At 42.6% G+C, this 16,764-nt stretch overlaps 1 protein-coding gene across 1 annotated transcript in view; it reads right to left on the bottom strand.

Moving 5' to 3' along the window:
• Nucleotides 1-914: 914 nt before the first annotated feature.
• The window catches only part of rab43 (RAB43, member RAS oncogene family), a 37,097-nt gene continuing 21,247 nt past the window's right edge, over nucleotides 915-16,764 (bottom strand). The window contains 1 exon segment of the mRNA XM_072472562.1: nucleotides 915-3,682. Within this exon segment, the coding sequence (XP_072328663.1) occupies nucleotides 3,432-3,682 (251 nt within the window). The 3' untranslated portion in view covers nucleotides 915-3,431.

Below are 16,764 nucleotides of genomic sequence, written 5' to 3'. Positions count from 1 at the left end.
ACATCATACTAAAATAAACTACAAAGAATTGTAAAACATAAATACAGAAGTCGATTTGAAGCCTATCGTTTCATTGTGCTTTAGCCCTTTTGTCCATGTCCTTGTTCATTGGTAATACGGTGCAATATTGAAATATTTAGTGCGTGGATTTTGAATATTGTAAGAACCACCTTGCAACTAGGCTTTAGGGCTAACTTTGTTAAATAATATGCGAATAGACCGGACTGCTTGTATGTGCATATATGTTTGGTGCTGCCACCTTGATATTTTAAAAGATCCAGGTTTTTCATAGTTTGAAAATTTAAAATATGTTTGAAAAACACGATACATGCAGGCAGGTTATAAAGTAATGGATTCTGAAAAAGTCATGAACAATTTATGACACGGAATCTAAATCAATGAAAATACCCAACATATAAACCTCATCTTTTTGGGACAAATACAGGCAATGATCTCTAAACAGTCAATACAGTAGAGTGAGACTATCCAAATTAAAGAAATGTCAAGACTTATGCAGATCAGCAATATATATATATTTATATACATTGCTGAAGATTACAGTGAGAATGTCATCTGGAATACATTCTGACAGCTTGGTCACAAAACATTTACACAATTTAGTAACTTTTGCTTTAACTTGAGAATTAGTGAACTTGGGTTCATTGAGAAAACAATACTGTTTATGATGGTGATAGACGTGCAGAGTATTGCTGCATAGATAAGGGGAGGGATAATTTATAAATAATTAAATATGTAGAACAACAAGTTCTTTGAAATAGGATGTTATTGCATTGTCCTGAATGTCAATCAGCTCAATTTGGCAACTAAGCACAATTTTATACAATACACCAATGGATTAACAGCCTATTTTTGTGTGTCTAGACAACATTGTGTAAAATGATTAAGTACATTAGTATTATTAACTCAGATTTCCTTTATTTAAATTTTAAAAAGTAACAAAAATATATCCAGCAAAAGCAGCCACTATCAAGTCTACAGCAAAATACAAAAGTCACTCCAAAAGCATGGCTTTTAATGGAGCCAGAGTGCAACATGACTGAATTATCATTTTATGATTCTATTAGTCCCATTAAAATCCTATAAGAATTCAATATCAATTCAATGTTGTACAACCTCATTGAGAAAGTTTATGCTTTCTGGATATATTTTGTGGGCAGTGAGCTGGAGAAAGTCAGCACTGGAGGAATGAAATGCCCTTTTTCTGCTTTCCTCACTAAAGGAATTTTTTAAAACTCTTCCCCAATTGGTCGAAGAGTGGGGCAGCAGGTAAAATGGAGTGGATCTATTCCCACCGAAGTTTAATTTTAAGGGCAATAATTTTGGCAGCAAGCGAGGCTCCCACGGGTCTTGGCAAACCATAGGGCCCTGTGGAATTTTAATCCTCTGTTCCGTGGAACACCTCTCCAGACTGCTCAGTCTCACCTGTGCCAAAACAAGCAAGCTGCAAATCAGCAACATTCAAATAAGGCTCAAATGAGTTAAAACCTGCTGTTTCCGCCAACTTAAATATCTGGGTATGAGGAGTGAGGAATACTGACCACACTCCGCAGGAATTAAAATCTGCCCTTGGTAGGCAGCAATATCTGGCCAGGCCAGATGAAGTAATATTTCACCCAAATATAACTTAACAACAGCTTTAAAAAAAATCAACCCCTATTTCTTTTGTGTGTTCACTTTCCACAACTTTAATTTGTCTGTTGATTCACCCCCAGCAAGGAGCTGGATTGAAATACCCGGATTTATTTTGCCCAGGTGACAGAGACACTATGCCATCAGTTTGGACTGGAATTGAAAATAAGTCTCGGAGATAAAAAGACCTTGTTCACTCACTACACCATCTCAGTACCCTTTCAATCTTGTATTTAAATAGGAGTAACACCAGTGACTATTTATGCCAGACCATAGAATTTCCACAGAAGGTTGTAGTTAACACACTCGATTTGAGTAAAGCAACATGTAAAACTTTTTCATATATAGTTAAATACTGTAGGCACTACCCTTTTATCTGGTTATTAAAATATATGTACTCTGAATGTTCATTATTTCATCCTAAGCACAAAAGCTTTTTAATCCCCTTTATAGAATAATCTTGTACTAAACTGCATCCAACCCTCTTTGTAAATCAGAATGCCCCCAAATCTCTGGTTTATTCATTGTTAAATAGAATTGTTAATGTTGATCTGGAACAAACATTGCCCGAAAGTTGCTTTCAATATAATGAAAGCTAGCTCTCAGAAAATATTGGATAACATGGTCTATTCTCACGTCCCCAAAAATCACTATTGTTGATAAAACGACAGAACCAATGTTTGCTACCACTCTGGAACTGGCTTTCAAAAAACAAGTAAAGTGCACAATGCATTTTCTAGGTGAGATCACCCCCGCCAGCATTTTGAAAATGCAAAGCAAAGGACACATCAGTACTGTCTGTTGCTCGGTGCTTTGTTCTCACCAATACAGACTACGTACTTTGAATCAATAATAAGGCTGGCATCAATCCTAGTTGTTACGTTACATGCAGGACCGCACAATTCCAAGCACAACACCCAGGCTGAGTTACAATTATCTGTTGCTAGGCTAACCAATGTCTTCTCTCAGCCACTCTCTTGATTTTGTCCAATCAGCAGTGAGAATTACATCATTGACTTGGGAGCAAGAAAACATTTGGGTCAGTGTGGGCCACAACACACCAAGCAAAATTAGCACAATAACCTTCAAGATTAATTACTACATGTATGCAATTGATTCAAGTTTCAAATTAAATCACCACTTATTAAAATAGGTCAGACAAGTATACATCACTCCACAGTAAAATGTGAACTCAGATTTTAAAGAGCTATACGGAGGACTGCCAAGATTCCAAATGCATACTGAACTGAAAGAAACAAATAGCTGGAATGCAGGTGTTTTTAATTTGTAAGGCAACAATGGATACGCAGAGGAAAACGAGATAATTATTCCCAACTCCCCCAAATGACTGCTAATAACAGTCAATTTTGTTCCCCCAAAAAGCAGTCCTATGTACCCTATCCAATTTAATTTTAATTACACTTTCATATTTAAAAAGTTCACGTCTTCTCTGTACAATTCAGATATATAAATTTAATTAGAAAAAGAGCCGTTAGAGAAAATGGATGCTTCAGGATCAGTAGTTAAGGCGATGGGATTATGGTTCTTATTGGAATGTCGAGGAATCTGGAATGTCAAGATTTCATGACCAGCAAGAATAGCTTCGACTCTCAGTCTTCAAATTGGAGGAATGGATTCAGTTCACAATGGTTTGAACAGATTCTGTGCACAAGCACACTACTAAAACAGCGGGATCCAAGCCAAGTGACTTAACCGTATGTGATTGATCCGTCCATTTTAAAACGAGATGATGTGAAACCCAATAAAATTAACCTGCAATGTCAGCAGCTACATCCCCATCCTTCACCGACATCTTTGCTGTTTAATTTGATGCTTTCAGTCCCTTTTTCAGTGAACATAGGCCCAGCATGTCTCAGCATTAGCTCTGTGGCCATTTTTATAAAAGCTTCTTCCACGTTGCTGGAATCTTTGGCAGAAGTTTCTAATACAGACACCATATCATAGTGAACTGCAAGAGTTTGGGCTTCTTGGCATTGAACCTCTCTGGTATCATTCATATCAGACTTGTTACCTGCAACAGTAAACAGAAACTTAATTTGCAGAATCAATGTGCTGCAGTTTGTCCTATTGATGCAGCACATTCAATTTCAAACTGATCAAAAGCATAGACATGATAAAGAAGATGGCTAACCAGTCTGTGACAAAAATTCCTAATCACATTAATCATTTCAGTTCACTATCCTTTCATCCATCATTCACCTATCCAATTTAATTTTGATTGTTTCTGCCATTTACCACAATCCCTGGCAGTGAATAACAGCCTCATACATTTCTGTTAAAGAAGTTTCTATCGCTGTTGTGCTAAATCACATTTAATTTTGTGACCATGACTCCTTGTTTCCATTTCTGCAGTGCTTTTTCACCTCAGGATATTTAGCACCCAATGGAATACTGGTGTCGTAATGTAAGAAACAGTGGATTTATACACAGCAACTGCCCACAAACGTAATCATGGGCGGCACAGTAGCACAGTGGTTAGCACTGTTGCTTCGCAGCACCAGGGTCCCAGGTTCGATTCCGGCTTGGGTCACTGTCTGTGCGAAGTCCGCACATTCTTCCCGTGTCTGCGTTGGTTTCCTCCGGATGCTCCGGTTTCCTCCCACAAGTCCCAATTGATGTGCTGTTAGGTGAATTGGACATTCTGAATTCTCCCTCAGTGTGCCCGAACAGGCGCTAGAGTGTGGCGACTAGGGGCTTTTCACAGTAACTTCATTACAGTGTTCATGTAAGCCTACTTGTGACAATAATAAAGATTATTATTATTTTTAACAATGCTGATTGAGGGTAAGTATTGGGCAGGACACCGGGGATAGTTCCTTTGCCCATCTTTGAAATATCACCACAGAATCTTTATGTCCACCTGTGAGGGTACACTGGGTCTCACTTTATTCTCAGCTGAAAGTTGGGTCATCTGACAATACAATCAATACTGCACTGGAATGTCAACCAGATTTTTGCACTCAAGTCTCTGGAATGAAACTTAAACCCACAACCTTCTGATGCAGAGGCGATATACAAGTCCATCAGTTATAAGAAATTATCTGCTTTAACTACTATGGTCCAGCTTTCATAATATAAAATAGTTCCATCATATCACTCCTTAATTTGCCTAGTTTTAATGAAAAAATTATATTTTAAGGTTTTTGTTGTATTTCTATTTCTCACAGTAGACAAACAAACAAATGCTGATCAAAATATATTTTTCAGAATTTAATTTTTTTAAATATTTACATTAAAATATATGTGGAATATCACTGAAACATTTGACTGTTATTGTATGACCATAAACCTGGGTTTGTAGAAAACAGAACTTCTGGTGAATCTAACAAGTGTCATTAAAACCTAGATTATACTCAATATGGAATTATAACAATTATGGCGTGCTTTAAGAGTCCTTTTCCTTGAAACCGATTAGCTGACATTGAAAGTTGTAAAATAGAGTGGCCCATTAAAGGAATCCCTGGAAAGCAGAAATCACGGAGCTCAAATAGAGAATTAGATGGAAGTGAGACACTGCAGGAATTTTCATTTTGAGACTTTGAAGTCACTGATGTAGTAGAATGATGGGTACAACGATGGGTATAGAATGCTATTTTGGCCGTTCACTCAATGGCCTCCTGTGATGCCAAGTGAAGAATTGAATTACCTCCTGCAAAAGATCTTAGTGGGCAGGTTGACGTGATGGTCTGAGATGGTCACAGTCACGCTCGGGTCATCCCTCCACTTCCACTTGTAGAGCAGGGGGCCACATGTGCCTGGTGTATATTCAGTTGATTGCTTCCTGCCTGCTGTTCTCAAGGTGGGTGGAAGTCAGGAACCTCAATGTTTGGTCAATGATATGGGATTGATTCTTTATGCTGCATACAATCCACGATTCATTCCATTTGGATAGTGGGCTGACTGTAGCTGCAGCAATAATAGCAATTTTAAGGTCTTTCATGGCGGGCTTTTCATGTCTTCTTGCATGTAACGGTCAACATTGCTCATGATATTTTTTCCATCTGGTCAATAAGGATAAGAGTGATGTACAATCCGGCCCCATTACACATGAGCACACTGGCAAGAGTTTTGGATGAGTTGTAGTTTGAAGTAGAGGGTGGAAAGTTGGCCACAGCATGAATCAGGGTTTTAATGCAGCTGGACTTAGCAAGTAACAGAGTGGGAAGATGTTATGGTGGTGGAAACAGGTAGTGTTTGTGATGGAATGGATAGAGATCAAAAATTCATCTCAGGTTTGAACAGGACACTGAGCTTGCAAACAGTCTGGCTCAGTGCAAAGCACTGGTCAGAAGATAGGAACGGTAAACGTACAGAGATTATGGGAGGGACGAAAGCCAACTGCTTTAATCTTCCCAATACTTAGCTGGAGGAAATGACAGCTCATCCAAGATTGGAGATGCAGTCTGATAGCAACAGGTGGTGGCGAGGATGAGAACAGTGCATACTAAATATGGAAATAAACTTCATGTTTGCAAACAATGTTGCCAAAGGGCAGAATGCAAATGAGGAACAGGATGGGCACAAGTGGATCCATGGGGGACACTAGGGCTGAGTGTGCGGTGCAGGTAGAGAAGCCAATTCGAGAGATGCTTTGGTTACAAATAGGTAACTACAAAACAATGTTAAAGGTTTTAACCAAAATGCGTTGCATGACCAGTGAGCACTTTTCCTTTTTCATCTCAGATACAGGAAGTACATTTCTAGGATCAAAGCAGAAATTTAGTTCACTGTGGTTAGTACTGGCTAAAATACCAAAACAGTACAAGTGCATTTTGTAGTTTGTCAATTATCGGCACTACAACTGTAAAAGGATCATGTGCACTCTGAAGTCACTTGAGACTATTGCCATCTGAATGTGGAAATAATTATTAGTGAAGGTCAATGCAATGTATTTATAATGGCATTTCAAAATATAGATTGCATTTTTGAAGAATATGAAATTACGTGGTATATAAAAGTTGCCAGTCAATCTAAACTACATTAACAAAGAAAGACATTGAGCAACAATTTAACGTGTGCCTACAAACCATATAACTTTATATATTAAACATGTATTTCAGAGTCTTATATCAGAAGTGGTTTTCATTTGAATTTATTAAGTCTGCTCGCAGGTACACCTAAGGTAGGATTTCTATATTAAGCATTGACCCGTTCCGACTGTACATCTGTTGGTTGCATGCAGTGAACAAGCACTCGAAGTATGCAGAACAGGCAGGTCATGAAGTCAATCAGATTTGACACCAGTAGCATCATTTTTGGAGCTCAAGGCTCCAACTAAGATCCTCGCTTTAACTTGCACAGACACTGATTCAGGACCCCAACCCCCAAGTGCTATTTAAAAGGACCATCAACTACTTGCAGGTTAGTTGCTGGTTGATGTCTTCTGGCTGCAGCTTCGATTGTACAAGTGTTTGGTACTTTCAATAATTTAAAGTTGCAAAATTCTACAGGAAATGGCATTGCAGGTTAAGGAGTTCATGCCTTCTGCACAGACAAGTCGTTCCCAGACACTGATGCACAAGTGGCCATTCCATTTGGATTACAGTATGACTTGGAGCATGAATGAAAATCGCTTATTGTCACAAATAGGCTTCAATGAAGTTACTGTGAAAAGTCCCTAGTCACCACATTCCGGTGCCTGTTCGGGGAGGCTGGTACGGGAATTGAACTGTGCTGCTGGCCTGCCTGGATCTGCTTTAAAAGCCAGCGATTTAGCCCAGTGCTGGTTTAGCTAAACCAGCTCCGGCCCCTGAACAGAGGCCATGTAGAGCAGGACAAGCTGGTGGAAGAGAGGGGAGAGAAGGGCTTTCAGCAGGAACTATGGGTGGGATTCTCTGTTGGCGGGCTCCGGGGATTCTCCATCTTGCCAGCCGACCAATGGGTTTCCCATTGTGGGCAGCCCCATGCCGTCTGGAAAACCACAGGCTGCCGGCGAAACGGAGAATCCAGCCCCATATCCGCCTGTCTGTTCTGTTTGCTTCAGCGAGTCATCCTGATTGAAATCTGCCACCTGCTTCAGCCTCACAAATGGCTTTGTCTGTGGCTATGAAGATGCCTATAGCAATTAATTTTTATGCATCTGGCTCCTTCCAGACAGCTGGAGATATCGATAACATTTCACAATTTGCTGTCCACTGTTATGCAAGGGTGAACACTGAAGCACTCCATTCATCAAGAGCCAACTACATTTCATTCTTTTGCCAGAGAGAAGCAGGCAGAGCAAATTCAGTTTCACCAGAGACTCCGCTGTGGTACAGGGTGCCATTAACTGCACATATCACTGTACAGGCACCTCAAGTCAACTCGGCCCGAAACCAGAATGAAAAAGGATTGCATCCCCTCAATATCCAGCAGCTGTGCAAACTTTCACTGGTTCGTACAGTTAAATGCCCAGTATCTTGGCAGTAGTTCTGATGGTTTCATTCCATAGCAATCCACCACACCTGCTGCATTTGAGTCATCAACACAAATCAAAAGCTGGCTACAGGGAAGCTACAGAAGCAACATAGGCTATCCACTCAAGACATCGGTGCACAACCCATGCACCTGCTAATCAAATGCTCTTGTACATTGGCAAACATTTGTTGGCTTACTTTCCAGCCTTCATCTATTGGCTGCCCCACCAGTCATCACCTGACTCCTCGAGTTCTCAAGGGCAGCACAGTGGTTAGCACAGTTGCCGCACAGCTCCAGGGTTCCAGGTTCGATACCCGGCTGGGGTCGCTGTCTGTGCGGAGTCTGCACGTTCTCCCCATGTCTGAGTGAGTTTCCTCCGGGTGCTCCAGTTTCCTCCCACAGTCCAAAGATGTGCAGGTTAAGTGGATTGACCATGATAAATTGCCCTTAGTGTCCAAAAAGTTTAGGTGGGGTTACTTAGTTACGGGGATAGGGTGGAGGCATGGGCTTAAGTAGTGTTAGTATCTGGCTGCAAGTGGAAGATTTCTGACAGCGTATCCTAATCATCACTGGCTGCATTTCTGTGGTACCTCAAAGAGAAAAAGTAATGTTATGGTGTACTGGGGAGGGGGGGTTAGTTGTAAAAGCAAAGAGGTGCATGCTTACACGATCTGCAGCTTATGAATGTGTGTGTGAAATTAGAGTGACGAGGACTTGGGGGGGGGGGGGGGGGGTGCACGGTGGCTATACCGTTTCAGTAGGAGGACGACATTTACTGCGACAGACAGTGACTACCTGAGGGGGCAGTATGTAATGGTCAGCGATGTCCTGGAAGGGGCACCGGTGGCAGTTATGAATATATATGACCCTAACTGGGAAGGCGCAGACTTTAACAAAAAGATCATGACAGAAATTCCCCAGCTAGACTCCCATCATATGGGGGGGGGGGGGGGGGGGGGGGGGGGGGCAAAGAGAGAGAGAGAGAGAGAGAGAGACTTCAACTATGTACAGGACCCATGGTTGGATAAACCCAGCCCCAAAGCAGAGGAAACAATCAGCTATGGCGAGAGAACTGAGCTCCTTTATGGAGCACATGGGGGATTGGACCCATGGAGGTTCACACACCTGAGGAAGAGGGAGTTCTTCTTCTCCCTGGGCCACAAAATTGCAGTGGGAAAAATTGGTGCTGCCAGGGGTGGTAGAGACAGAATACTCCGCAATAGTCATCTCTGACCAAGCTCCACACTGCATGGATCTGAGGTTGGAGACGGGCCGGGCCCAAGCCCACCCCCCTCCCAGGGATGCACAGAGGCATGAGGCTAGATGCCCTTTATCCCCGCTACTGTTTGCCCTGGCAATCGAGCCATTGGCTACTGCTCTCGATCAGCAAAAGGGTGGAGAGGCATCCAGAGGGGAGACAGTCGCACTCTATGCAAACAACTTGCTCCTCTATGTCTCGAACATGTGGGTATCCTACTGTGGACACCTCCTGTAAAAGGTGGAGTCAGGACGAAAGGGTACTGACAGTAGGGGACTTATACATAGATGGCAGAGTAGCGACCCTGGGGGAACTCACAGATAAGCTCCAGCTCCCGAAAGGGAACGAGCTACGATAAATACGAATAAAGAACTTCCTCCAAAAGGAAACAGTAACGTTTCCCCCACTACCAGGACACTCCCTACTGGACAGACTTCTGACCGCTGGCGAGCTAGAGGACAGTAACTGCGTGGATATGTATGGATGGCTACTAGAGGTATGGTCACCACTGGATGAGACGCAGGAGAACTGGAAGAGTTAAGCATAGGGATAGGGGGAGGACTCTGGATTGAAGCCATGCAGAGGGGGAACTCTAACCTCCTCATGCACAGGCTGAGCCATACGCAACTAAAGGGGGTGCACATAACCAGAACGCGAATGAACAGATTCTTCCTGGAGGTGGGGGACAAATGTAAATAGTGCCAGGGAGACCTGGCCAGCTATACCTACATGTTCTGGTCTTGCCGCAGACTAGTCAGGTACTGGACAGCCTTCTTGGAGGCTTTGTCCGAGGTTGTGGAGGTGAGCGTGGAGCCATGCCTGTTAATAGCGGTCTTCGGGGGTTCGGAGCAGTCAGAGCTCTTTATGGGGAGAAGGGCAGATGCCCTAGCCTCCCTTATCACCCGCCAAAGACTCCTGCTAAATAATGGCCTATTTTATTGGATTATAATAAATTGAATTTTATTTCTATAAACATTAAATATAAGCTATCTAGAAAAAAGGCACATAGAAACTTGGAATGCACATGCACACATCCTTGAAGGTGGCTGACCAAGCTGAAATGGTTATTAAAAAGGCATACAGGATCGTTGGCTTTAAAAATATAGGCATAGAGTACAAAAGCTATGTAAAATCTATGCAAACATTGCTTAGGCCTCAGCTGGATTGTGTCCAATTCTAAGCAATGCCTTAGGCAGGGCGTTACGGTTGCAGAAGTTGTTTATTAGAATAGTGCCAGGGATGAAAGACTTAATTCGTACACAGAGGAATTGAACATAAAAGTAAAGATGTTATGCTTATGATATCCAGGGCATTACTGAGACCACATCTTGAATACTCAGTGCAGTTTTGGTCTTCCTACTTAAGGATGTCGATAGAAGCAGTTCAGAGGAGCTTTACGAGATCAATACTTGGAATAAACGGGTTATCATAGGAGGATAGGCTGGACAGACTGGGCTGGTTTCCACTGGAATTTAGAAAGATAAGAGGTGACTTGATTGAAGTACACAAGATCCTGAATGGTCTTGACAAGGATGTGTCCACTTGCTGGTAAGTCCAGAACTAGGGGGCACTAGTTTAATATTAGGAGTAGCCCTTAAAGGACAGAAATTAGGAGAACTTTTTCTCTGAAGGTTGTGCAACTTTGGAACTCTGCCTGAGAAGACTATGGATGTGGAATAGAATTCCTACAGTGTAGGAGGCGGCCATTTGGCCCATCGGGTTTGCACTGACCCTCTGAAAGAGCACCCGACCTAGGCCCAGTTCTCTGTACCCCACCTAACCTGCACATCTTTGGAGCCTAAGAACCAATTTAGCATTGCCAATCCACCTAATCTGCACATAACATATCTTTGGACTGTGGGTGAAAACCGAAGCACCCGGAGGAAACCCACGCAGACACGGGAGAAAATGCAAACTCCACACAGTCACTCAAGGCAGGAATTGAATTCGGGTTCCTGGCGCTGTGAGGCAACAGTGCTAATCACTGTGCCACCACTTCAGTTAATATTTTTTAAATTTTTTAATAAATGATTTTTATTGGGTTTTTGAACGAAGTATATTTACCGTTATGTACACAGGTTAAGAAACATATATATATATTATATATATATATATATATATATATATAATATATATATATATATATATATATATAATATATATATATATATATATACACACACACACACATATAGATATAGATATATATATATATAGATAGATAGAAGGGCACACCCAAACATACCAAAGAGAAGAAAATAGTAAAATAAATAAAAATAAAATAGGATAACTGGTAGAGTATTGTGCACCAGCTCAACAGCAGCAACCCTGTATAACTGGCAAAATTATTTACAACACATAAGTAGGCGACTGTTTGCAGGAGGGAGGGAGGGGGGGGGTTGGTGGAGACCGGGGAGGTAAATATACATTTGGATGCCGGAGAGACAATTACAGTGGGCAATACTCGAATGGGTTTGGTGTTGTTGTCGCTTCTCCCGGACAGATCTCGCGCTCACCGCCACTTCATCCGTTCCTCCCATCTTTCGTCTTCATTCTCCTCGTTCCCTACTCCTGGAGATGCCCTGTTCGGTATTGTATCCCGTGCCTTCCTTCCGGCTCCCCCCCACCTCCCTGATTCTCCTCTCTTGTTCCCTGTCTCTTCTCTCTCCCCCCCCCACGGTTCGCCTTTCTTTCCTCGTAGGCTTAGCTGTCTCTCCCCCCCCCCCCCCCCCAACCCCCCCCTCTCCTGGTCCATCCCCCCCCATGCCCTGGCTACTCCCCCCTGATTCTTGGCTACCTGGCTATTTTTCCTCTCGTTCGTTGGCCGGAACAATTGCGTGAATGGCTCCCACATTCTGTGGAAGCCGTCGTCTAACCCTCAGATGGCGAATTTGATTTTCTCCATTTGGAGAGATTCCGAAAGGTCGGACAGCCAGTCTGCAGCTTTGGACGGTGCTGCTGACCGCCAGCCGAACAGGATTCTAAGGCGGGCAATCAGGGAGGCAAAGGCAAGGGCATCCGCCCTCCTCCCCAGGAATAGATCTGGCTGGTCCGAAACCCCGAAGACCGCCACCTTCGGGCATGGCTCCACCCTCATCCCCACCACTTGGGACATTGCCTCGAAGAAGACTGTCCAGTAACCTGCAAGTCTGGGGCAAGACTAGAACATGTGGGCGTGGTTGGCCAGGCCTCCTTGGCACCGTTCACATTTATCTTCCACCTGGAAGAACCTACTCATATGGGTTCTTGTTAAATGGGCTCTATGTACCACTTTTAGTTGCGTCAGGCTGAGCCTTGCGCACGTGGAGGTGGAGTTGACCCTATGCAGTGCTTCGCTCCAGAGTCCCCACCCTATCTCAATCCCCAGGTACTCCTCCCATTTCTATCTTGTTGCGTCCAGTACGGTGTCGGCCCTTTCTATCAGTCAGGCATACATGTCACTACAGTTTCTTTTGTCTAGTATGCTTGCGTCCAGTAGTTCTTCCAGTAGTGTCTGTCGTGGCGGTTGTGGGTACGTCCATGTCTCCTTTCGTAGGAAGGTTTTGAGCTGCAGATACCTTAGCTCGTTCCCCCTGGCTAGATGGAATTCACTTAATATTTTAAGGCAGATGTAGATAGATTCTTGTTATGCAAGGGAACCAAAGGTTATAGGGGGCAGATGGGAATGTGGAATCCGAAACACAAACAGATCTGCTGTGATTTTACTGAATGACGGAGCAGGCTCGAGGGGCGCAATGGCCTACTCCTGTTCCTATTTTTACATTTGTATGTACGTAAACTGCTCATCACGAAGGAAGGGTCAGCAACCAAAGGACACAGCTTTAAGCTGATTGGTAAAAGAATCAAAGGCGGCATGTGGAATTTTTAAATTTATTTAGTGAGTTGCTGTGTTATGGAATGTTCTGCCTGAAAAGGTGGTGGAGGATTTTCAAAAAAGCAACTACATAAATATTTTAATGCAGAACAAAATACAGGGGTATGAGGAAAGAGCAGAGGAGTGGGACTAATTAGAAAGCTTTAAAAAAAAAAAAAAATTTAGAGTATCCAATTCTTTTTTTTTCCTATTAAGGGGCAATTCAGCATGGCCAATTCACCTACCCTGGACATCGTTTTGAGTTGTGGGGTGAGACCCACGTAGACATGGGGAGAATGTGCAAACTCTACACGGACAGTGACCTGGGGCCAGAATTGAACCCGGGACCAATTAGAAAGCTCTTTGAAAGAGCTGGCGAAGACACAATGGGTTCAACGTCCTCCTTCTGTGCTGTAACATTCAATGAGTCTAATCTATGACCGTGACTTCAAGCACACTCAATCTACCATGGAGTCATATAAATTGAGTATACATATACTGAATTTCTTAATTAAAACATTTGGAATTTGCACTGCAATTTTCTTCAATGCTACAAGTTTATAGCAGAATCATCATAACTGGTAAAGTTAAACAGCACCGAGTGACTGAACTAAATGTAATGGAGGGGAAATTTGCATGTCACTTTTTTGACACCCACATGCATTTGTTACATTAAACCATTAACAGGAGTCAAACAAACTCTGAAAAGATTTATTAATCTGCTAAACTGTCTTAACATTTTTTAAAATCTGAAGTTAACATGTATTCGTTCATTTAGCGTTACATGGGTTTTTCAGAGGACACACTCCCCATAAAGAGGGAGTAGACAGAAATGGCCAGTGAAACTAGGCCGCTGGCACGCATTTCTAAATGACTAACGTGGGCGTCAGTGGTTAGCACTGTTGCTTCACAGCACCAAGGACCTGGGTTTGATTCCTGTCTTGGGTCACTGTCTATGCGGAGTCTGCAAGTTCTCCCCGTGTCTGCGGGGGTTTCCTCCGGGTGTTCTGGTTTCCTCCCACAGTCCAAAGATGTGCAGGTTAGGTGGATTGGTCACTTTAATTTCCCTGCAGTGTCCAAAGATTTGTGAGGTTACTGGGTTACGGGGCTAGGGTGGAGGTGTGGGCTTAGGTAGGGTGCTCTTTCAGGGTCGGTGTCGGCTTGATGAGCTGAATGGCGTCCTTCTGCAATGTAAATTCTATGATTCTAACTAAATGTAGCAGGGCACAGGGCCAAAGCAGGTTGTTTTGACTGTTTTCTAACTCACTATGGTAATGTTGCATGGGGTCTTAAGGTGAAAATATGTTAAATCTAGGAATTAAAATGCATATTGCATTGGGCAGCATGGTAGCATAGTGGATAGCACAATTGCTTCACAGCTCCTGGGTCCCAGGTTAGATTCCGGCTAGGGTCGCTGTCTGTGCGGAGTCTGCATGTTCTCCCCGTGTGCGCGTGGGTTTCCTCCGGGAGCTCCGGTTTCCTCCCACAGTCCAAAGATGTGGTTAGGTGGATTGGTCATGTTAAATTGCCCTTAGTGTCCAAAATTGTCCTTCGTGTTGCTTGGGGTTACTGGGTTATGGGGATAGGGTGGAGGTGTTGCCCTTGGGTAGGGTGCTCTTTCTAAGAGCCGGTGCAGACGCGATGGGCCGAATGGCCTCCTTCTGCACTGTAAATTCTATGAAAGTGACAGCAAGTTTTGCTCAATACATGTGATTTTTGGGTGTAACTTTGTGTATCCCGTTTTAAACATGGCACTGCACATAATCAAAAAGGACAAAAAAGGTGTACATAATTCTTCAAAAAGGGGAAAAATAAAATTTGCATTTATTCATATAGTGTCTTCCACATCCACCCAACACCCCAAAGCCCTGAACAGCCAATGAAGCTCGTATCCGAAGTGCAGACACTACTGTGATGCAGGGAACGTAGCAGTCAATTTGCATGCAGCAAGCCCCCACAAACAGCAAAGCGATAATGACCAGGTAATCTGTTTTTGTCATATTGACCAGAACACTAAAGAAAACTCACCAGCTCTCCTTACAATTTTATGCTACGGGATCCTGAGAGGGCATACCAGACCTTAGTTTAACATCTTTTTGGAAAGATGGAATTAACTCAAGGGGTAAAATACAGGAATGTAAGCCCGCTTTAAGTCCAATAACTCAGTCAAGGAAGCCTTTTCAGCAGTAACCACTGCATACACAAGCTACATGTGGTCTACATTACAAAGTGATTATTTTTCAATAAAACACATTAAACACATATGGAACTCAAATCTAGTTATATAATTGGGCTGGAAATAACATTTGAATCCATTTGGCCAGCCAAGGTTGTTCTATGATTTTATGCCTCTATACACTTTTTATTCTAATCAGCAAGGACATCTTTGAAAATCCTTAAATTATTTCATTTTGGTAATGTTTTCATAATTCTTGAATTATGCATAAATAGTCATTCTTCGTTCTAAATAATTCAATCAATAAACAGAAGCCAGTTAGCTAATTTTCTTCCCCACTCATTCCTGTTCTTTAATTTAAAGAACCAAGTTGAATTTACTCTTTAGAATGGTTTTGTAGTGATTTTGCATTAGGGAAGTGGTTTATCAGTACACAATCCAATTTAGACCCCATTTCAGTAGCCATTTCCGCAAAGTTTCACTTAAATCTATATTTAACTGCAATTTACCCGAACCATCGACCACATCCTCCTTAGTGCAGGATGGTTTTCAAAATTAAAAAGAATTTTGAAAGGAGAAACAAAGTGAAACATTGAGAGTCGTTTTTACACTCGAGGCAGCGACCTGGCTTCACAAGTGGACGGCCAGTCCATGAGCACCACTAGGGAGATTTAGTCAATTTTACAAACACAATTTAGGAGTAGCGTACTTCACTATTCAATAAGATCACAGATAATCTGATTTTAAAAACTTCATGTTCTTGCCCAATAACCTTTCACCCCCTTGCTTATCAAGAATCTAGCTAATTCTACCGTAAAGATATTCAAGGACTCTGCCTCCGCCACCTTTTTGGAAGAGAATTCCAAAGTCTCACAACCCTCAGAGTAAAGGTTCCCCCTCAACTCTGTCCTAATTTTGATGGTTGGGCTTTTTGAGCATGCGACCTATCCACTCCTAGCCAAAAAGACCAGGAAATATATGTCAAGTTATCAGGAACTCAAGACCACAAAGTTTGGAGGGGGAAATCACGGGACAGAAAAGGTCCATAATTTCCTTGTTGGGCCCAGAAAAACATTCAAAGAAAATCGGTATTCCGTTCCCAATAAGGGACGCCATCACTACTCCCCATTCAGCTTCAAGCTAAAACAGCAATCTGGCCTCTTTGGCCCGCATCAGCATATTTAAAAAGAACACTTCCAGATTCAAAGCAGTCTTTGTGATAAGAGCAATAAATTATATTTTCATTTATCTCAAGCCACTAACCTCTTGTAATTTTTATATTGTAACATTAAATGCCCCTGCAATGGCTCCATTTTTTTTTTGGGGGGGGGGGGGGGGGCGCAGCAGGCGATCATTCTTTCATTTTGCAGAATCACCAATTTTCGAGGGTTCACTTGGGAGAGGAGCAAC

This window comes from Scyliorhinus torazame, chromosome 13, assembly GCF_047496885.1.
Source record: "Scyliorhinus torazame isolate Kashiwa2021f chromosome 13, sScyTor2.1, whole genome shotgun sequence".
NCBI classification, from domain to species: domain Eukaryota; kingdom Metazoa; phylum Chordata; class Chondrichthyes; order Carcharhiniformes; family Scyliorhinidae; genus Scyliorhinus; species Scyliorhinus torazame.
This window is presented reverse-complemented; position numbering and strand designations above follow the sequence as displayed.